This window comes from Erythrolamprus reginae, chromosome 1 (assembly GCF_031021105.1).
Source record: "Erythrolamprus reginae isolate rEryReg1 chromosome 1, rEryReg1.hap1, whole genome shotgun sequence".
NCBI classification, from domain to species: Eukaryota; Metazoa; Chordata; class Lepidosauria; order Squamata; family Dipsadidae; genus Erythrolamprus; species Erythrolamprus reginae.
The window spans coordinates 242,636,252-242,659,669 of record NC_091950.1 but is presented as its reverse complement, the minus strand read 5'-3'; the positions used below and the strand labels follow the sequence as shown (position 1 = coordinate 242,659,669).

Below are 23,418 nucleotides of genomic sequence, written 5' to 3'. Positions count from 1 at the left end.
ATAGATTGGGGGAGTTTCTATATTGGAACACGTTCTGTGTGGAGAATTGTTAGAAAACAGAACAAGAAGAAATCAAAGAGAAAACTAATCTAGAACAGAAGGAAAAATTTCCTGACAGAACAATTAATCAGTGGAACAATTTGACTTTAGATGTTGTGGGTGCTCCAACAGTGGAAGTTTTTAAAAAAGAGATTGGACCACCATTTGTCTGGACTAGAAGGCCTCCAGGATTATTTCCAACACTTGTCATTCTGCTCCTTGGAGAAGTCACAACTACAGAGTCAGAGGAGCTTGAAAACTGCATTGATGATGCATGCTGAACCCTATTGCTTAGCTGTCAGGCTGTACTTGGAGTCCTTACATGAGACAGACGATGTACAAACAGCATTTTGCAAGACCTGGCGAACCTAATTACCATCTGCCTTCCTCCCTGTGCCTTTTGCAATAGAAATAAAAATGTTCAGGCTGTAGCTTGTTTGAAAGGGGGGAAATGTAAATGGTACCGGGAAACTAAATCAAACATGCCCTTGTAAACTATGATAGATGGAAAGGCCCTTTCTTTGGTGTCACTGACCTTTGACATGCCATTCAGGGATTATTTTACAAGAAAACATAGCCTTGGGAAACTGCCCTCCATCCCAAAAATTCTCACAAATAATTCAGCAATGACAGTCAGCTTTCCTGCTTTTATTCCTTCCATTGCAAAACCCCTAACAAGCCCTTTTCAATATATTTCCCAACTAAAATAGAAGGTTTGAGTCTCCCCTGTTTCTGTTGCTTTCATAGATTTGAAGACTTCGGAAGAAAAACTACTCTAATAATCTGTCCAGATGTTAATAGGAACTTTGTCTTTTTTCAGCCAAAAGAAAGAAGCAGAAAACCTTTACCATAAAGTAGGAATCCCCTTGTGTATTTCCCACAGAGTTTATCTTTCTGATTGAAGAGGTGGGAAATAGTTTTTATAACTGTTTTGGCAGTCCTTTCCTATTAAGGGGATGAGATGCCAACTTCCCCAAACATTCTTTTTGAACAAACTCAAAATAAGACATCCCCTGATAATAAGCCCAGTTAGGCTTTTGAGTGCATGGCAATAAGGCCAAGCATTTACTTCAGCGTTCAAAAAAATATAAGACATTTTGGAGGAAACATGTTTTTGTTTTTTTTCTGACAACATATAATGTGTGTGTGAAGAATAGATGGTTCCTACATGTATGTCTCAGTAGACTTTTGAAACCTCTTGGTTAGAAGGCCTTCAGAAAATGGAGTTCGCTACAGCAAGGGTTAGCATAGAACCCTGTCACAAATCAGACAATTCTAGAATGGGTTTTTTTATGTTATCATTAGTAATTCAAGAAATCCAGTGTCATATAGAACAATGCTATTTGTATTATAAGGTTTTGTTAACAAAATCTTGCAAGTCTACTCCTTTCCTTTATCTTGTGAGAACTAGGGGGAAATTTTCTGAGGTATTACTCAGGTTACAGTTCCTGTTTTGGACTCAGTTTTCTTTTATCTGACTTTATTTTGGTAACAGATCTCCTTCCTGTTCCCCAAGGCCATTCCTTCTGTCCTCTATGGCTATGGACTGAGACTAATCCATATTATTAGTATCATACCGTACCTATTCATCAGTTACACTAACTGGCTTCTCCATGCATTGAGTTGGAAGGGATCAATTGTCTCATTAAATACAAATCTTTACTTAGGGCAGGGATTCAAGTTAAACACTATAGGTGACTGTCCAGCCTTTTTTAAAGTCAGCTATCTTCTCAATTTGTTCTATAGTTGACCTGTTCTTATTGTTAGGATTTTTTAAAAATTAAAATATTATGCTAGTCTGCCCTATTTGATTACACAGGTAGTCCTTGACTTGCAATAGTTCATTTAGTGACCACTTGAAGTTATAAGGGCACTGAAAAAAAGTGAGTTAGGACCATGCGGCTGCGAGAGCTTCCCAGATTTGCCCACGTTTCTACAACACTCCGTGGTCTGCACCGGCTGCCGATCAGTTTCCGGTCACAATTCAAAGTGTTGGTAATGACCTTTAAAGCCCTACATGGCATTGGACCAGAATACCTCCGGAACCGCCTTCTACCGCACGAATCCCAGCAGCCGATAAGGTCCCACAAAGTTGGCCTTTTCCTGGTCCCGTCGACCAAACAATGTCGTTCGGCGGGCCGCAGGGGAAGAGCCTTCTCTGTGGTGGCCCCGGCCCTCTGGAATCAACTCCCCTCAGAGATTAGAACAGCCTCCACCCTCCTTGTCTTTCGCAAATTACTCAAGACTCACCTATATCGCCAGGCATGGGAGAACTGGGACACCTCCCCCAGGCTTTTATATTTTATGTTTGGTATGTATGTGTTGTATGGTTTTAATTGCTGGGGTTTTATATATCTTTTCTTTTAATATTAGATTGGTGTCACTGTTATATTGTTTTTATTATTGTTGTGAGCCGCCCCGAGTCTTCAGAGAGGGACGGCATACAAACCTAATAAATTATTATTATTATTATTATTATTATTATTATTATTATTATTATTCACATTTATGACCGTTGCAGCATCCTCACAGTCACGTAATCAAAATTTAGATCCTTGGTAACTGGTTCATATTTATGATGATTGCAGTGTCCTGGTATTATGTGATCCCCCTTTGCAACTTTCTGGTCAACAAAGTCAATGGGAAAGCCAAATTCACTTAACAACCTTGTTATTAGCTTAAAAATTGCAGTGATTCATTTAACAACAGTGGGAAGACAGGTCATAAAATGGTACAAAACTCATTAAACAAATGTCTCAGTTAAAAATGAAAATTTTGGGCTCAGTTGTAGTTGTAAGTTGAGGACTACCTGTAGAAGTGACATTGCCACCAATACATAGGGAGAAGATCCTCTTGCTGAAGTCATAGTCCAATTGGGTATGAGAAGTATTTTTGAATGTTGGAATTTTTATCTTGGAAGCGTTCCACAAGAAATGTTATGTATATTGCTCAATTTTGTTTTCCTTTCTGGATTCATTTTTGATGGATTGGGTAGCCTTCCAGCATTTAGCAACATGAAAGGAAATAGACACAAATACTGAATGGTGCCAGCTAACTAGTCACTCATTTGCAGAGTTGAATTATGTCCATATAATGCCTTTATCCTATTTAAGAAATGTGTTGATCTGCAGAAAAATACATTAAAATGGTAAAACTTTTTTTCCTTGAAGACTCTTTAGAAAGGTGATAAGAATATGAATACTTTTCTGTTCAGAACAGGGATACAAATATATAATAAATGCATCATAATTTTAGCATTTGAAACTAAGGTTGTGATAAGCAAGTCACAAAATTCTGGGTTCTCCGTACTGAAGGAGCGGGTCCAGCAGGCACATGGGTTGCTCATGTCCAATCCGGTGGAACTGAGCCTAGTGTTAAAAAAGCTTGCTGGATCCGCCCCTTCCCCTGAATTCGCTCAGTTCTCGCATCCAGCGGAACCTTTGTGAATAGCTCGTTCATCACATAGAAACATAGAAACATAGAAGTCTGACGGCAGAAAAAGACCCCATGGTCCATCTAGTCTGCCCTTATACTATTTTCTGTATTTTATCTTAGGATGGATATATGTTTATCCCAGGCATGTTTAAATTCAGTTACTGTGGATTTACCAACCACGTCTGCTGGAAGTTTGTTCCAAGGATCTACTACTCTTTCAGTAAAATAATATTTTCTCATGTTGCTTTTGATCTTTCCCCCAACTAACTTCAGATTGTGTCCCCTTGTTCTTGTGTTCACTTTCCTATTAAAAACACTTCCCTCCTGGACCTTATTTAACCCTTTAATATATTTAAATGTTTCGATCATGTCCCCCCTTTTCCTTCTGTCCTCCAGACTATACAGATTGAGTTCATTAAGTCTTTCCTGATACGTTTTATACTTAAGACCTTCCACCATTCTTGTAGCCCGTCTTTGGACCCGTTCAATTTTGTCAATATCTTTTTGTAGGTGAGGTCTCCAGAACTGAACACAGTATTCCAAATGTGGTCTCACCAGCATTCTATATAGCGGGATCATAATCTCCCTCTTCCTGCTTGTTATACCTCTAGCTATGCAGCCAAGCATCCTACTTGCTTTCCCTACTGCCTGACTGCACTGTTCACCCATTTTGAGACTGTCAGAAATCACTACGCCTAAATCCTTTTCTTTTGAAGTATTTGCTAACACAGAACTGCCAATACAATAGTCAGATTGAGGATTCCTTTTCCCCAAGTGCATTATTTTACATTTGGAAACATTAAACTGCAGTTTCCATTGCTTTGACCATTTATCTAGTAAAGCTAAATCATTTACCATATTGCCGACGCCTCCAGGAATATCAACCCTATTGCACACTTTAGAGTCATCGGCAAATAGGCAAACCTTCCCTACCAGACCTTCCCCTATGTCACTCACAAACATATTAAAAAGAATAGGACCCAGAACAGACCCTTGTGGCACACCGCTTGTAACCTGACTCTGCTCAGAATACTCACCATTCACAACAACCCTCTGGTGTCTATGCTTCAGCCAGCTGCAAATCCATTGAACTATCCAGGGATTAAGTCCAATCTTCACTAATTTATCTATCAGCTCTTTATGTGGAACCGTATCAAAGGCTTTGCTGAAGTCCAGGTAGGCAATATCCACGGCACCACCTTCATCCAACACCTTTGTGACATAGTCAAAGAAATCACTAACACCTTCCCTTCGTTCTATCCTTCCAAACAGTAAGAAATCCTTCTATTGAATTTCGGGACTTGCTAATTAACGCCAGCCATCTGCGGCTCGGCTTTTCTCTCAGGGGAGAAGTAGCGGTTTAGCGCGTTTTGGGTTATTTACAATCCTTCGGCCTGGAGGTCATTAGGCAAGTCTATTTATTTATTTATTACCTTTAAGGGGCTTTACCTCCCGCGGTGTGAGACGCTTCCCTCTCAGTCTCCTGGACTTAGTCGACCGTTTCCTTTAAAACTTTTACGGAACGGTTTCGTTTTTGGCGCGAAGGCCTTCGCGCCCTGTAATTTAGTACCTCGTGTTGGCCTCCTGCCGGCCGTTGGTGCTCCAGTCCGCCGCTTGGATCCTGGAGTGGGCTTTGAGACGCTCAGGCTTAATTCTCCACCGGCCAGACCTCCAACCAGGGTGCCTTGGTTACTTTAATTGAAGTTTAGGGAGGCTGGCCACGCTGCATTTGGGGACACGAACTCTGGGTTTGCCCAGATTGCTCTCAAGTCGCAGCAGCTCCGAGGCCTAGGAGCAGGATCCCACTCCTCTTGGGAAAGCTTGGAATTCTTCTCCCCCCTAAAAATCAGATTTCTTTTGGCTCAAGCCTTGTCTTCTGTAGATTGTCAGACTATGGCTTCCTTTCCCAAGAGAGGCACCACTCAGGGTCCCAGAGAGGCCAGGCCTACAGGTGATGAGATAACCAGTATCCCCCAGGCCTCGGCCCCCTCTTCTTCCATAGCCCGCCCCTTGACCAGAACCACCAAGGCTGAGAAGAGAAGGGACCAAGCCCTACAAAAAAATTCATGATAAATCTGCTAAACGCTTGAAAGTGCAGGCCCAAGTGCTCAGCAGTCTTGACCCCCCAGAGGCTCCTAATCTGCCTCTCTCTGGTGTCACTGTGTTATCTCTGGATGAGCCAAACCTAGACAGACCCCAACCTAATCTATGGGGCTTAGGTCCAGAGGAACCAGATATCGTTGAAGATTCTTCCCAGCCAGGAACCTCTCAGGCCATCACAGATTCTTCTGCCACTCCTGCTGATACTTCTAGTCTCCCTCCAGAGTTCCAATCTATTTTCTCTGTGTTGTCCAAGGCCATTGATGCTAAGCTCTCTGCCATCAATGTGCCCTCTTTACCTCTTCCTTCTCCTCGTCCCCCCCGTCCCCTGAATTCTCCTCCAGCGGTCAGAGCTCCTATTCAGGAAGAATCAGATTCTTCTCAGGATGATTATGATCAGGATATGGAAGAGGATGAGGATCCATGTCAAGGCCTCTCGGACAATGAGGAATCCCAAATCAAGGTTCCTTCTCCAGTTACTATTTTTCCCTCTCAATTGTTCAAATCTCTCCTTCTCAAGGCTAGAGTTTCCACAGGGCTAGCGGCACAAGAGAAGCAGGCCACTACATCCACTGACCCTCCGGAGGAGAACTTACCCTACTTCACAGAGGAACAGGAGGATAACGAGGTAATCCCTATGCCAAAATTGTTTAAAGATGCTTTGCTTAAGCAGTGGGAGTTTCCAGCATCGGGGCTTAACCCCACCACCAAAGACAAAAGATTGTATAAATTATCCCCTTCTTATGAAGATCTCTTATCCTGCCCTAAGCCGGATGAACCGGTCAAAACCCTACACTCTGCGGCTGCAGTTCCAGGCGAAGCAGAAGAGGTTCTCCGCCCAGAGGACAAGAGGATTGAACAGATGCTCAAGAGAGGGTTCACCGCAGATTCCTGGGCTATCAAAAGCTCCGCATCTGCTTCCTTTTTTTCTAGAGCCATGCTCCTATGGCTTCGTCAACTTCAACAACATATTCCTCCCAATGACTTAAGAGGTCAACAGGACTTCAACAAGGTATTTGCGGCCGCCCAATACGTGGCTGATGCCACACTTCAATCCACCAGATTCGCAGCCAAGTCCATTGCGGCCTCCACAACGGCCAGAAGACTCCTATGGCTTCGCCCATGGCAGGCAGGAGTACGTCAGAAGTGGCAGTTAGCTTTAGGTCCATTAAAACGCGACCTCCTATTTGGAGATCTCCTAGATCCACTCCTGACTGAAACCACGGACAAGAAAAAAGTATTGGGCCCGACTACCAAAAAGACCACCAAAACGCAGTCCTTTCGTCGACCGGGGCGCCAACAAGATCAGGCGCCCACTTACCAGAGGAATCCAGGTCAGTACTCCCCTCGTTTTCGTTCCCAAGGTAGGAACTCCAGGGGTAAAGGATACCGCTACCAGAGAGGAGCGTCCTCTAACAGGGCTTCTAAAAAGCCTAGATGGTAACCCCCCTTCGGTCCCCATAGGGGGGCGCCTGGCTTACTTCTCCTCTAGCTGGCGCCAATCTTCCAAGGACCCCTGGGTCATTGATACAGTTCAAAAAGGTCTCCTTTTAGAGTTTATTTCTTCTCCCCCTAAACGTTTTATTTCCTGTCCCTCTCCCAGTACTCCCTCTGCTCATACCCGGATGGAGGAAGCCATCTCCCATTTATTATCCATTAGAGCCATCCAGCCGGTCCCCTCCGGTCAGAGAGGCCGGGGTTTTTACTCCATCCTCTTTATGGTCCCTAAGACCTCAGGAGGTTGGAGAGCTATCTTGGACCTCAAAAGGCTGAATTTATTCATCAAATATAGAAAGTTCAAGATGCATTCCCTGTCATCTATCTTAGCCGCTATTCATCCGGGGGACTTCATGGCTTCCTTAGACCTCACTGAGGCCTACCTCCATATTCCCATTGCCAAATGCCACAGAAAATTCTTACGTTTCTCCTTCCAGGGCAGACATTTCCAGTATAGGGCTATGCCATTTGGTCTTTCCTCGGCCCCTAGAGTCTTCACAAAGCTTTTGGGGTCCTTGGCGGCCTATATCCGGGCCAAGCCCATCCACATTTTATGTTATTTAGATGACATTTTAGTTCATGGAAATTCCCTAGAGGAAGTAAAGGTAAACCTTTCTGTCACCATGTCAGTTTTACAGACCCATGGCTTTTCCATTAACTTTGACAAAAGCCACCTCCAGCCTTCTACTTCCATATTGCATCTGGGATCTATCATTAATTCAGAATCCTCCCAAGTTTTCCTCTCCCCTGAGAGGAAACATAATATAGGGGAGTTGATTTCTCGCATTTTACCCCTGCAATCAGTCTCCATAGTCACCTTGTCTTCCCTTTTGGGTAAAATGGTGTCGTGCATAGGCATCATTCCCTGGGCTCGTCTCCACGCCAGGGAACTACAGTGGCTTCTATTACCCTTTCAGAGATCGGGGCTCAGCAACTCAAGTCGTCGCATTGCCATTCCATCGGTGGTTCGCAGATCTCTCAGGTGGTGGATGTCTCCGGCCATGGACAAAGGATCCCCTTTCAGGTGCCCGGACCAATTCGTCATCACCACAGATGCCAGCCTATCAGGATGGGGCGCCCATGCCCAGGGGATGATAGCCCAGGGCACGTGGTCACCGGAGGAAGCTTCCAGGCCAATCAATTGGCTAGAATTAAGAGCCGTATCCCTGGCTCTAAAGCAGTTCAAGCCTCGCCTCCCCAACCGGCACGTTCTCATTCTCACCGACAACATAGCCACAAAAAGCCACATCTGCAGACAGGGGGGCACGAGATCCAAGGCTCTCATGAGGGAGGCCCTCAAGTTAGCCCTTTGGGCAGAAAAACACCTTCAGTCGCTCCTAGCCGATCACATCTCGGGGAGCCTCAACGTCCAGGCGGATTGGCTCTCTCGAGCAACGATAGACCCAGGAGAGTGGAATCTCCATCAAGAACTGTTCCATCAAATCAGCCTCAGATTCGGCCTACCAGTGCTGGATCTCTTTGCGACCGAAGCGAATGCCCAACTCCCTCGATTCTTCTCCAGGTTTCCATCCCCGGGAGCAGAAGCAACCAATGCCCTCAGGAGCCCCTGGCCTCCAGGACTCCTGTACGCATTCCCTCCAATTCCAATTCTTCCGGACGTGATTCACAAGGTCCTCATCGAGAGGGCCCGAGTAATCCTAATCACCCCTCATTGGCCCCGCCGGCCCTGGTTCGCGGACCTCCAACAGCTGTCCGTCCAGGACCCCTGGCGACTCCCCGTTTCGGGGGATATGCTACGGCAGGGGGCCTCATTCCATCCAGACCCGGAGTGGTTCCACCTCACCGCCTGGCTGTTATCAGGAGAGACTTAGAACTGCGTGGACATGACCCCGACACAGTGGAGGTCATCTTAAAGGCCAGAAGAGGTTCGACCAATCGAATCTACGACCATACATGGTCCAAGTTTCACCAGTGGTGTCTACAGGAAGGTCTTTCTCCCCTGTGCATTCCCTTACACAGGATCATATCCTTCCTTATGCAAGGTTTCCATCAAGGCCTTTCCACCAGTACTCTCCGTCGTCATCTGGCGGCCATTTCCTCTGTCCTAGCAGGGCCCCGCAGACAGCCTCTCCGTTCCTTCCCAGAAGTTCAGGAATTCCTCAAAGGTATAGCCAACCTCAGACCTTCTAAGGTCCACAGATATCCTTCCTGGGATTTGCCACGGGTTCTCCATTCCCTCACGCAGGCACCCTACGAACCCCTAAAATCTGCGTCCCTCAGGTACCTATCCTTTAAGGTAGCATTCCTGGTGGCAATTACCTCTGCCCGACGCATTTCGGAGTTGGCAGCCCTCTCAATCAGGCAGGACCTCTGCCAATTCCATCAGGACAAGGTAGTCTTACGACTGGACCCCACCTTCTTACCTAAGGTCAGTTCCATGTTCCACAGAACCCAAGATATTGTCTTACCTTCCTTCTGCCTCCAACAGGACCATCCTTTGGCAATTAGATGGCACACCCTGGACCTCACTAGAGCGCTGAGGATCTATATCCAACGCACAGGACCCTTTCGGAGGTCGGAAGCACTTTTTGTAGCCTATCACCCCAGAGTCATGGGTGCCAAAGTGTCTTCAACAGTGATAGGCCGTTGGATCAGAGGGACTATCTCTAAGGCCTACGAGTCGGCCTCCCTCTCAGTTCCAAAGAACATCACAGCGCATTCCACCAGGAGCGCAGCCACTTCGGCCGCTTGGGCGACTCAAGCTCCGTTGGAGGAGGTCTGCAAAGCAGCCACTTGGGCCTCACCAAATTCCTTCATCAGGCACTACAAGATTGATTCTTACGCCTCAGCGGACGCTGCCTTCGGCAGAAGGGTACTCCAATCCGTTATCTCTCACGATAGCAATCTAATCCCACCCTAGGGACCAATCTATTGGGTATGTCCCATGTGACTGCTGGACCCGCTCCTTCAGTACGGAGAATAGGCGTTGATTGCTTACCTGAACGCCTCTTCTCGTACGGTGAGCGGGTACAGCAGTCACTTCCCGCCCTTGTATGTGTCTTCTATACCTTCTATAACCTTTCTTTCCTCTAACAATGAGAGTTGAACACTAAAGAGCTTCACATCTGAGCCTAGTCTACGGATTCGCGAATTCTGGGGAAGGGGCGGATCCAGCAAGCTTTTTTAACACTAGGCTCAGTTCCACCGGATTGGACATGAGCAACCCATGTGACTGTTGTACCCGCTCACCGTACGAGAAGAGGCGTTCAGGTAAGCAATCAACGCCTATTTAAAACATTTCTGTCTTTGGTTCATGTAGTTGGTAGAAAAGAAGGAATGTCAGGAATCAGTATAATCATTACAGCCTATACAGTACAGTGATCCCTCGGGTTTCGCGAGGGTTCCGTTCCAAGACCCCTCGCGAAACTCGATTTTTCGCGATATAGCGGTGCGGAAGTAAAACACCATCTGCACATGCGCGCCCTTTTTTTTCATGGCCGCACATGCGCAGATGGTGGAGTTTGCGTGTGGGCGGCGGGGAAGACCCAGGGAAGGTTCCTTTGGCCGCCCAACAGCTGATCTGCTCCGCAGCGCGGCAGCATCGAGGAGCCGAAGATGGGGTTTCCCCGTTGCCCAGGCAAAGGGGAAACCCCAAGATCGCTTGCCGCTTGCCCGTTCACCCGCCCGCCCGGCTGCTCGCTTACCCGTTCACCCGCCCGCCCAGCCGCTCTGCTTGCCCGTTCGCCCGCCCGCCCGGCTGCTCGCTTGCCCGTTCGCCCGCCTGCCCGGCTGCTCGCTTGCCCGTTCGCCCGCCCGGCCGCTCCGCTTGCCCGTTCGCCCGCCCGCCCGGCTGCTCGCTTGCCCGTTCACCCGCCCGCCCGGCCGCTCCGCTTGCCCGTTCGCCCGCCCGCCCGCTCGCTTGCCCGTTCGCCCACCCGCCCGGCCGCTCCACTTGCCTGTTCACCCGCCCGCCCAGCTGCTCGCTTGCCCGTTCACCCGCCCGCCCGGCCGCTCCGCTTGCCCATTCGCCCACCCGCCCGCTCCGCTTGCCCGTTCACCCGCCCTCCCGGCTGCTCGCTTGCCGCTCGAGAGCAAGAGGGGGAGAGATAGAGAAAGAGAGAGAAGGAAAGAAAGAGATGAGAGAGGGAGGAAGAGAGTGTGAGAGAGGAAGAAGCAAGATAGAGAAAGAGAGAGAGAAAGAAAGATGAGAAAGGAAGGGAGTGACGTCATCGGGTGGAAAAATCACGATATAGCGTTTCGCAAAGATCAAGATCGCGAAACTCGGGGGATCACTGTATATAAAATGGTGAAAAACTTAGAAGCATCATCAGCATGTAATTTAGCACCTAAAACAGCTTCAGAGAAGGCCTTTTAAAACCACCGCAGTACAAATCAATATCTGGAAGATAAACTTAGATTGTGCTGAAAATCATTCAAAATGTTGGAACCTGCCTTTTTGCAGGTTAAAAAGAAAAGCTTCAGAGGAAGATATATTGGTAGACATTATCGAAAGAGAATGGCATCCCACATCCCAAGTATCTTGAACATTTATGCTTGGAACAATTTTTTATGTTGTATGAGAGTCATATATATCTGACAGTTCTTATAGTGCATAAAATGTATTTTTCAGATGGACAAGATGCTTTCACAAAGAGACAGCTAAGGGGAGAAAGAGTTCATCATTAACGAACAATGTAGGGTCTCCCCCCCTCCTCTCCCAGAGATATTTCAGTAATAAAACGTGTTCCTAATAACTCCTGAGCAGTAGAAGTTTGATATAAGAGAAAATTGTCGTTTAAGCTCCTAGTTTCTCAGGAAGAGCTGTTTGCCAAGGGGATAAATGAAAGCCAAGAACTTTCCTCAGTGCTCAGAATTACTCTTGAGAAATGTATAGCCTGTCAGGGGAAGCTACATATACCAGATGGCAATGACAATAAAAGATCTAATAGTATATGAGGTCATAGTCTGGTTCATTGGTTTTTTTAAAAAAAACCCAGAATAACATCCAATCAGAAACAGCAATGCAATATCCTTCCTTATGTAAAAAAGATGACATGTTTATGACCTTCCCTCTGTGACAAACTGCAAATGCACATGACTCAGTGGTGTTTGTTTTCATAGGAGCCTGATACCTTTAGCAGTGCCTCAGCATTTGAAAATGAACTTTGACAAGCCTAGGAATTTATTTATTTATTTGAACAGTTTGAGTGGACATCCAGATTACAAAATGCAACTTTGGGTGAGTCAAATAGGATTCAAAACCAAAGAAGTTAAACAATAGGATTGAGAACATCACAATTCAAATGGCAGAAACATGAGACACAAAACATGTCATATTCTGATCCTGTGCCAGTTCTCCAGATTTAGGTTTCTTCCAAAATCCTAACTCAGGAGAAAAAACTTGCTAAAGTTTTAGGGAAGGGCAAAGGGCTTTTTAGGGTTTACAGGTAGAATGGCAGGACCCAGCGGAAGAGCCTTCTCTGTGGTGGCTCCGACCCCCTGGAACCAGCTCCCCCAAGAGATTTGGATTGCCCCCACCCTCCTTGCCTTTCGTAAACTCCTTAAAACCCACCTCTGCCGTCAGGCATGGGGGAACTGAGACATCTCCTCCTTGCCCATGTAGTTTTTGTGTATGATATGATTGTGTGTATGTTTTTATATATTGGGGTTTTTTAGACTTTATAATGTAAAATTGTAATTTTTAGATTTTAAATATTAGATTTGTTACCACGGATTGTTTTTTTAATCACTGTTGTGAGCCGCCCCAAGTCTACGGAGAGGGGCGGCATGCAAATCTAATTGATAATAATAATAATAATAATAATAATAATAATAATAATAATAATAATATCTGCATAAGAACAAGTCAAGGCCATTGTTATCTCTCTATTCCAGTCAGCAAGTGAGGTCTCAGTCAAATCATATGTCAGACTCTCAGAAACAACATCAGGTTCCCTTTGGAAGCTAGCTGGATCTATCCGGTGCCAGGGTAGATTAGATGAATGTCCTTCTCCTTCACTGTGGAAAATAGCTGCAGAGTACTCCAGAGCCAACATTGGGGGATCTGACCACTACAAGGAACTCTTGGTTATATCCCCCATGTTTTAATGTCTTGCCAGTCTTGTCTTCTGATGATGATGATGAAAAGGTGGGAAAAGAACCAGGGGCATCTAGGGATAGGGGTCCTAGAAGAGAGGATTCCAGCAATGTTGAAGCCAGTGATCCTGTTCTGGCTGGCGAAGATCCAGTGAGCCTCAGGATTCCCTGTCTGCACCCACTGACGGTATCTCAGACTCTGAACTTCAGCTGTCTAGTCCTAAACAGGCCTGCTTTAAAAGATACAGCAGCAGAAGGCCGAAGTCCACAGATCAGAGGGACTTGCAAAAAAGCAAGCCAGAGGAGAGTAAACAATAAGAAATATGCCTCAACTGTGCATTTGGATAAAGGCTCAGCTTGTGTTATTGAGTGGCCTCACTCCCTGAGAGAAAACACTGAGAGCTTCTTTTTAAACCTAGCTGTGACATGTTTACAATGCTACGACAAGCTTTGAACTCAGGATTTTACCTCACTGTGGGAGATCGTTGGTACTCTCTCAGCTTGGTTGTTTTCTTATAGATGTTTCATTACCCAAATAAGTGCACTGATGATGTTATCTAGTTTGGGTAATGAAATGTTAGCACGGAAACAACCAAGCTGAGAGAGCAACCAAGCACCTCTCATTTCAAACCTAAGCTACAAATACTCTTCTTTATTGCTGCCTAACTCTGTCTCTTGTATTGTTCCTTGGATTCATTGCTTGTGAAAAAGGAGTTGATATTTTCTCTCGGGACGAGTGTGGCAGACTTGGAAATTTAATAGCATCGTTGAGCAAGAAATTGTTGAACTCCCATCAAAAGGTTTCAGCCAATCTATAGAGAATGAGAAAGATAATCTTGAGGCAAAAAGAGCCGAACCATTTTTTTTAAAGACTAAAACAGCCAGATAACATTTGGAAGCAGACAGGCAGATATGTCCCTCATTCACAGAACTGTTAGGACTCTGCCCAATCAGTTGGGTTGGCAATACTGTATATAAACCAACAATGCATGTGTGTGGGTTTTAACTGTGTTAATGTATATAGCTTTAACTATATGCTATTTCTGATTGGTTGATTAGTTGAAGCGTCAAAGACCATACAAGATAAAACAGTACAAAATTTTAAAACCCTAATATTAAAAACCATTGAACCAAAATCATACCACAAGCATAATATGGGCCGGAGCAGAATGTCAATGCTCAACAACCCCAGACCTGCCGGCAACGGCATCTTTTTAAAGCCTTTTGAAAGACCAGGAGGGTGGGGGCAGTGTGAATCTCTGGGGAAAGCTGATTCCAGAGGACTGGAGCCACCACAGAGAATTCCTTTCCCCTCAGCCCCACAAGTCAACACTGTTTGGCTGATGGGACCTGGATAAGGCTGACCCTGTGGGATATCTCCAGGACCGCCTTCTGCCGCACGAATCCCAGCGACCAGTTAGGTCCCATAGAGTTGGCTTTCTTCATGTCCCGTCGACGAAACAATGTTGTCTCAGGATCCAGGGGAAGAGCCTTCTCTGTGGTGGCCCTGGCCCTCTGAAATCAACTCCTCCCGGAGATTAGGATTGCCCCCACCCTCCTTGCCTTTCGTAAACTCCTTAAAACCCACCTCTGTCGTCAGGCATGGGGAAATTGATTCCCCTGGGCCGTTTCTGTTTTATGTATGGTTTATATGAGATGTATGATTGCTTTTTATATTAAGGGTTTTTAAATTGTTTTAATCAATTGGATTTTTACTGTTTTATTGTTGTGAGCCGCTCCGAGTCTTTGGAGAGGGATGGCATACAAATCTAATTAATTAATTAATTAATTAATTAATTAATAAATAATAAATAAATAAATAAATAAATAAATGGAAATATAAATAAATATAAATATAAATATAAAAATAAAAATATAAAAATATAAATATAAATATAAATATAAATATAGATATAAATAAATAAATAAATAAATAAATAAATAAATAAATAAATAAATAAATAAATAAATAAATAAATAAATAAATAAATAAATAAATAAGACCGGTCGCTGGAATACATGACCCTGAGACACTGCAACCGTTATAAATATGAGTCAATTGCTAAGTGCTGCAATTTTGATCACATGACCATGGGGATGCTGCAGTTATAAGTGAAAAGTAGTCATAAGTCACTTTTTCAATGGTGTTTTATCTTCAAGCAGTCAGTATACGAACTGTTGTAAGTCAAGGACTATTTGTGTTGGCTTGCATGTTTTTCGATTTCCTAATCTGGTCCACATACTTACGTTGTTGGGTTTGTAAAGGGGAGGAATTGTGAAGAATTGCTTGTAGTCGATCATTTTTATTAAGTATTTGGGTATCAAATTTTAGTTTTTCTTACACAGTGTTACACAGTTGTATTCATTGTTGTAGAAAATAGGGAAGTTGACAAGCTAAATCTGTTTCCAGAGGAATGAGAAAAAAAAAATGATTGAATCCCAAAAGAATCAGAAAGCATTAGCAAGTGACTCAGAAACCTCCTTTATTCATACAGGGACAGAATAAGAAAAGAAGGAGACATAGCACAATTAGACTTGCAAGATTCTCTTTTTATAAATACTCCCAATCAAAATTATCTTGGCATTTCTGTGAATTAGTTCTTGGTCTATCTAATGAAGTGTCACGTACTGTACCTACAATATGCTTCTGAAAGAAATCAGGTTTTTTTTTACCATCCTTTTAGACATACAGGTGGTCCTCCATTTACAACCACAATGGAGCCCAAAATTTCTGTTGCTAAGCAAGACAGTTAAGTGAACTTGATTCCATTTTACAAATTTTCTTGCTACACTTATTACGTGAATCACTGCAGTTGTTAAGTTATCAATGCAGTTGTTAAGTGAATCTGGCCTCCCCATTGACTTTGCTTATCTGCACCTGTTGTGAAAGTCACAACAGGCGATGACATTGCAACTGTCATAAATAGGAGTCAAGCAGCTGGATTTTGATCATGTGACCACGGGAATGTTGGAAGAGTTGTAACTGTGAAAAATAGTCCAAAGTCACTTTTTTCAGTGCCATGTAACTTTGAACGGTCATTAAATAAACTATAATAAATCGAAGACTACTTGTAGCAAAATATGAAAATCTATGCAACATTTTCAGATGGGGATTCTTAATTTATTTAGTCTTAATAAAAGTGAACAAATTAGTGCAGCAAAAGTGAACTGAATTTGAGAAAGAAAACAACAACAATCCCAAATGCTTTTGTATGTTTGTGTGAATTAATGTTTCTTATTTATGGAGAAATATTATGAGCTCAGTTTTATTATGTTTTTAAACTTTCTACAGAAGCAAGTGAATTGATCTCAAGTGATGGATGGATGGATGTAAGTGCTGACTTAGGTCAAGTAGATGAGGACACAGAAGAAGGCAGTTTGTGGCTTCCTGTTATGGTGTATTATCCTTCGCTTGAAATCAGTTATTAACGGAACAGATCAACTATGGCTTCCTAGTTACTATATTTATTAAGCTTATGTCAGTTAACACGTCAAGGACAAGTCCAAAAGGACCATTTAAACATACTATTTGACCTTTGCTTGAAGCAAATGAAAGCACAATGTTACATGTTTTTTTGTGTGTATACTGAAGCTCTTTCCTATATACATATGGATATTAAAAAGCGAGAATTGTGCAATAGAGGAGGCTCTACAGAGCAGGTATCAAGTAGACAGTAAGTATAATTTCATAACACAGAGAAAAAACACTGCGTCTCAGCAAAATAGGAATCATGCTGTAAACTTCAAGTGGTCCACTGCTGGGAGATAATGTAAAAATGATATTGAATGGAAATTGACTTGCAATGTCAACTCAATGAAATTTGAATGGGACACATTTTCAAATGCTTCCCCATTTAAAGCTCTTCTCCAAAAAGAGAAGTCAAGTTCTTGAATGCTTAGCTATGAGATGTGTTTGGCTCCTCAAATGTTGTGATACAGTAGCATTAGCAGTTGGTCTCATTCAACAATTATGCAAATTGAGAAGATTTCAAAGTACTTGATGAATATACTCACAGTGTATATTTGTGTGGGGTTAATTAAGTGTAACACTTTCATTTTGAATTAGTGGCATTTAAAGTAGGGTTTCAAAAACTGGCAGATTTATCTTCCAAAATGTGTTTGGGAGAGGATGTTCATGCTTTTTGGTTGCCTGGGTGGCATTGAGTGAAGAGGAATTGTCTTGGGTCGCATATAAAATATATAATATAGTTGATGTATATAAATCACAATGTTAAAAGTTTATGACCTTGTGGAGTTACATTACTAGCTGTCCAGGGCCACATGTAACCTATGGACTTCAGATTGGAAACATCTGAGATAGAGTTATAAAAGCACAGTGGTACCTCTACCTACAAATGCCTCTACTTAGGAACTTTGCTAGATAAAAACTGGATGTTCAAGATATTTTTGCCTCTTTTCCACTTACAAACCTGAGCCTCCAAAACTGTAACTGGATAAGGCTGGGAGAAGCCTCCGTGGGGCCTCTCTGGGAATCTCCTGGGGGGAAACAGGGCCTCCCCCCTCCCTGTGATTTCCCCAATCGCACGCATTATTTGTTTTTACATTGATTCCTATGGGGAAAAATGCTTCTTCTTACAAACATTTTTACTTAAGAACCTGGTCACGGAACAAATTAAGTTCGTAAGTAGAGGTACCACTGTATACTAGTATAGTTAGTTGGCAACTTTATATTTACCTAGTCTGTTCACTTATTGAGTAAAAAGGACTCGAGTATACAACAAATTATAGTAGTTTAAATTTACTTCCCTCTAGGTATCTTTCTACATGTACATATTATCAGCTAAACAATATATATTCTGTTGCAGATTATATCACATGTTAATTTTGCATCCTTTGTTTTTGTACAGGATTCTACTAGTGTGACAACGGTCTTCCTCAGAACAGACCCAAATGGATTTTTTCTATATTGGACAGATCAAAATAAGGTAAAAAATATTCTGAACTGTTTGAATTAATAATAATAATAAGAACAGAGTTGGAAGGGACCTTAGAGGTCTTCTAACCCAAACCCCTGCTTGGGCAGGAGACCCTGCACTACTCCAGACAAATGGTTATCCAACATTTTCTTAATTCTCATTTTTCTTTTCAATGATCCCTTTGTTGATATGATTGAGAGACTTGAGTAATTGTCAGTTAATATGAGACCTCACTTGAGTGAGTTCATCATTTTCACTGTATTGCCATATATTTTCAGAGGATCACTGAATTCTGACTGTCAGCAGTGCAGATTGCAAATTCTTTTGATTGCTGATACTTAAAGCTGTGGATACTTGGCTAGCCTGTTAAAATATATTGAATTGCAACCCTTTATCACTGCTAGCAAGCACTGCTATTTATTCCAACATCTCTAGAAAAGGCTGAGTTGGAGAAATTTAGCCACAAGTGAAAGAAAAATCAGTCAAGGGGTACTCTTTGCAATTTATGAACTTCAGAAACAAGTTTGAAAGACTATATACAGTATACTGAGGAAGGATGCACTCCAGGGGTGGGTTCCTCCAGGTTTGGATTAGATTGCCTGAACCGTTAGTGACCTGCTGGTGATGTGATGACATTGTCATGGATACGGTTCATTTGGTGCCAGTCCGTGGGCGCTGCCATCTTTTTTCAGGAATCTTTGGATACTTTTTCCTTGTTTGGATGGCTTTTCCTCTTCCACTGCTTGAAAAAGAGCCCTTCTGCCTGCCCCTAGTATAATACTGACCTTTATTTCTTCACCCGAAGCACAGCTGATCAGCTTCTCAGCTGTGTTTTGGGCTGAATCCTGCTACTGAGCATGCTCGGAAGTGAAATTGCATGAGGAGATGCGCACACGCAAAATGTTGCGATGCAAACCATTGGGAAAGTTACTAAAAAGTCTTTCTTATAGGAAGAATCTGCAATACATTCCAGCAATTTGCCTTCCAGTGACTAGAAAATGATTTGAAAAAAAGAAACAGGAAATCTTAAGTAAATCTTCTAGGATGATAGATTTATCTATCTATTTAGCTAAATTCTATGATTTATTCTTAGTAGCGTACTAAGGGAGAATAAACAAATCTCTGGTTAGCAAAGTTCTCTTGGTTTTTGTCCTGTTAAAGAACACAAACCAAATTTACATGTTTTTGTTTACAAAAACATTTTTCCTTTTTCAAAAAGGAGTTAGTTATAAATTGATGGAAATATGGACTTAAAAATTGCTAGGGTAGTTATCATTTCTGAATTTATACTTTAGATATTGAGGTGAAGTTCTACATAGTTTTACGATTCTTGTGAATCCAATAGCAGCCATTTGCTTTATTTGTTATATTCTTAATGGCCTTTGTTGATCATTTAAAGGACTACAGCATAAACATAGCAACTTAATGTCTTACTCATGGTTCCTGTTTTATTTTAACATAAACATCAAAAAGTCCAGGGGGGATAGTTTATATTGGAGTAGTGACATTGATAAAAAAGGGTTTAAAAATCATTTAAATTGTGTCCCTGACTTAAATTCTTTAAGATCTTAAAAGATACCTATTTTGTTTAGATTTAATATGTAGAAGCATTTTCTGGTGTGACCACAATCATAGCAGCAAACAAAACTTCCACAAATGTCAATGGTAAAATACAGATCCCTTGAAGCTTTATTTAGGTAAAAATAGAACATCAGAAGATCAAATATGCATTTCACATAGTGTAGTTTGGGCATAAATCCTTATAAACAAAGATGATTTTTTTTTAGAGAGACTTGCACAATGCTGGTGGTATGAAAATGGTGATTAACATGCAGAGAAAGGGGATTATTCTGAGTGCAGGGTTTTCTAAAATGTGTTTATTTGTATCCCACCTTTATTATTGGCGAACATAGCCAACACGCCTTTCTCCTGCTATTTTTCCCTACACCAACAGTAACCTTAAGAGGTGAGTTGGGCTGAGAGGGAGTGGCTAGCCCAAAGTTGCCAGCTGGCTTTCATGGCTAAGGTGGGACCAGAATTTATGGTCTCCTGGTTTCTTGCCTGGTGCTTTAATTACTAGATTAAACTGGCTCTGTTTTATTACTATTCTTTTATTAGTATTGTTATAATAGCACATTTTTGGTATTTATGATTTCTTGGCCAAACGATGATTGAGTTTTTCCCCAGGCTTCACACAGGTCTATTTCTATTTCAAGAAGCTTGGAGTCAGAGAATATATATATGCCATACACACACACATACTTTTTTCATAGCTATTTCAACTTCAAGTTGCTTATGGGTGGGCAGGACTCAGAAATGATTAAGTGGCAAAATTGTTTGAATAACCATGGGTCTATTGGGGAAGCTATATTGATTGACCAATGAATGTGCATATTAATGGAGGAGATTGCAAGAAAGTGCTCTGGGTGTTATATTTTACTACTAGCAAAAAAAGTTAAAAGTGGTATTCTTCTAATTACTTCTAACAGGTTACCACTAGGTAAGCTGAAAAAAATATATATTGAAATCTGTTCTACAATATAATGTTTTGTTTATGTGTAGGTGTTTGTATTCTTCTGTAATCTTCTGTAATCCTTGATTTACAACAATTTATTTGGTGACTGTTCAACAGCACTTAAAAAAGCGACTTATGACCATTTCCCCTATAGTCACATGATCAAAATTGAGATGCTTGGCCACTGGCTCATATTGATGACAGTTGCATTATCCAGGGGTCACGTGGTCCGCTTTTGCAATCTCCTGACAAGTAAAGTCCATGGAGAAGCCAGATTCACTTGGCATCTGTTGCAACTGTGGACAGAAAAATAAGGCAAAATTCACTTAACAAATGTCTCACTCAGCAACAAAAATGTTGAGCTCAATTGAGGTCGTAAGTCGAGGACTACTTGTGGTCAGAAGAGTGATTCACCTAGGGATCAAAGAAATTGCAACTCTTCTTGTAGTTGAGGAGTCCTTTTCTTGTCCCACTCATTAGAATATAATTTAGATGTTCTGATGGCATAAGTTCTTGGGACTCTTAATTTACTCTAGTTCTATTTTGACATCGCCAAAAATATTCAAAATGACTGGAAGGGAATGCCTAATATAATACATTGAAATGATGACATGGCAGAAGCATTAAATAAAATGCACACAAAATATACTGTTGGAGGTGAACCTCAATAGCATTCTTCACCAATATCATTTTGTTTCTAAATAAATGTACTGTATTTATTTTCATAATTTGGCCACTAGCCGGTTTTACCTTTAGTAATTGGGGCATTTGTAATCCGACAGGCAGCAAACTAGGAATACTGATTATTTCAGGAGAAGAGAAAGTGGATTTTCCGTAACGGCTATAATGATAGTGCTCCTTAGAGCACATGCCATTCCTTAGCATCCATAATCCTTTGGAAGGATTCTACCTATTCATACCTTATGACATAAAGGGAATGTTAGACGATAAAAATATACCTATCGAGAGAAGTGATGCTGTGATGCTCCCCAGTTAATTTTGGTGGATGATTTTTGTCATCTCTGAGAACCAAAGGTTTCAAAAATTACCTTTCAGGTCAGTCTGATTCCCTTCTATTAATGAAAAATAGCATGGTTATAATGCTTTCTCTAGATATTATTTGAATAGGAGGTCTTAGCACATGTAATCTAATTTTATCGAAAGTAAATAATTACACATTAATTTTTTTTTAACGTTAAGTTGTACTAGCTTTTTGTAAAAACAAAAAACCCCAAAGCATATTTTCATTATCAACGCTATCATATGTACCAGTAAGAGGAATTTGATTTTTAAGAACAGCAGTGTATACAAGTGAGAAATTAAGTTGTGCATTGGGTTTGCATTTCCTCGAATCTTCTGATACTGCTCTCTGACTCAAAACGAGGAAGTAGCAAAATGCAATGACAATGTTTGTTTTGTGTGAAAAGACACCCGGGAACATACTGCAGTGCCAATAACTTTTTATAGGACTAGATTTTATACACAGATAAGACACATCGAGTGAGTAAATATACATGAAGAAAACACGGAGAGGATTGAAGAAATTTTTAATAGTAATATTTGGAAGCAGTGGCATTATGCAGTAATAGTGTATTTTAAAAAAATAGCATACCCTGTATTTGTCTCATGTAAAGGTTGGTTGTAGAATTTAGAGGCAACTCATGGCAGGATGGGAAGATGTCTCTCTACCTTCGCAGTGTTTATTGCTTATATTGTATGTATGTATGTATGTATGTATGTATGTATGTATGTATTTATTTACTTATTTATTTATTTATTGGATTTGTATGTTGTCCCTCTCCGTGGACTCGGGGCGGCTAACAACATTGATAAAAACAATATGTAGCAATCCAATAATAAAACAACTAAAAAACATTTACATTTTATGTACATTTTTACAAGCAGCAAAGGGTAGGAAAGAGCAACAGCAGTCCCACTGGTGAATTCCCTCCCCCTCCTTTCAGTCTCCCTCACCAACCTTCCTATTGTTCAACCTAGATGACATCATGTACCATCCAGAGAAAATGTCTTAGATCAGGGATGGCGAACTTATGGCATGGGTGCCACCTATCTGCTAGCACATGAGCTGTTACCGTAGCTCAGCTCCAATATGAATGTGTGTGTCAGCTGATTTTCAGCTCACCCGGAGGGTCTGGGAAGGCATTTTTGGCTTCCGGAGAGTCTCCAGGGAGATGGGGGACAGCATTTTTGCCTCTGGAGCCTGGGGAGAGCGAAAAACGGGACTACCAGACCCACCAGAAATTGGGAAATGGGTTGTTTTAGACCTCCAGAGGGCCTCTGGATGGGCGGAGGAGGCCATTTTCGCCATCCCCAGGCACTGAGTTATGGGTGTGGGCACTCACGCATGCACGAAAGCACACACACATGTTGTGGTTAGCTCTGACCCTGCTCCTGCCCCAAGGACTGTGGATGTGGGGGAGACATCAACATGCTGCAGGCCTGTTTTGCCCCCGGTGGAATCTGCTGATGAAGGCTCCTCTGACCAAGAAGACATGAGTGACAGGGAGGAGGAGAGTGTGGCAGACAGCTCAGAAGGAGATCAATTATCTAGCTCCTCCTTGGATTCAAAACAAGAGTTAATGATACAGCCACGCATGCGGAGAGCGATGCATAGGCAACAACAACTGAGAGATTATTATCAAAGAAAATGAGGCCACCTGTGGTTGGGTGGGGCTGTGGTAATTAGTGAGGCTGCTATTTTGTGGGTTTGGCCATTGTGGAGGATTATCTGATCGTTGTGTTTCGTGACTGCTTTACTGACTTTGACTTGTTGTGTGCTGATTTTTCCCTGCTTTGAAACTAAACCAGAGCAAAGTG

The 23,418-nt window shown here is 42.4% G+C and overlaps 1 protein-coding gene across 7 annotated transcripts in view; it reads left to right on the top strand.

The window, feature by feature from the left end:
* PLCB1 (phospholipase C beta 1) overlaps window positions 1-23,418 on the top strand; it is a 535,828-nt gene that overhangs the window by 26,172 nt on the left and 486,238 nt on the right. For all 7 annotated transcript variants that reach the window (XR_011557370.1, XR_011557371.1, XR_011557369.1 and 4 more), the window contains exon 2: window positions 17,997-18,074. Coding sequence is in view for 4 of the 7 variants with exons in the window: in XM_070732668.1 (XP_070588769.1) it covers window positions 17,997-18,074 (78 nt within the window). In the remaining 3 variants the exon portion in view is untranslated. The remainder of the gene's footprint in view (window positions 1-17,996; window positions 18,075-23,418) is intronic.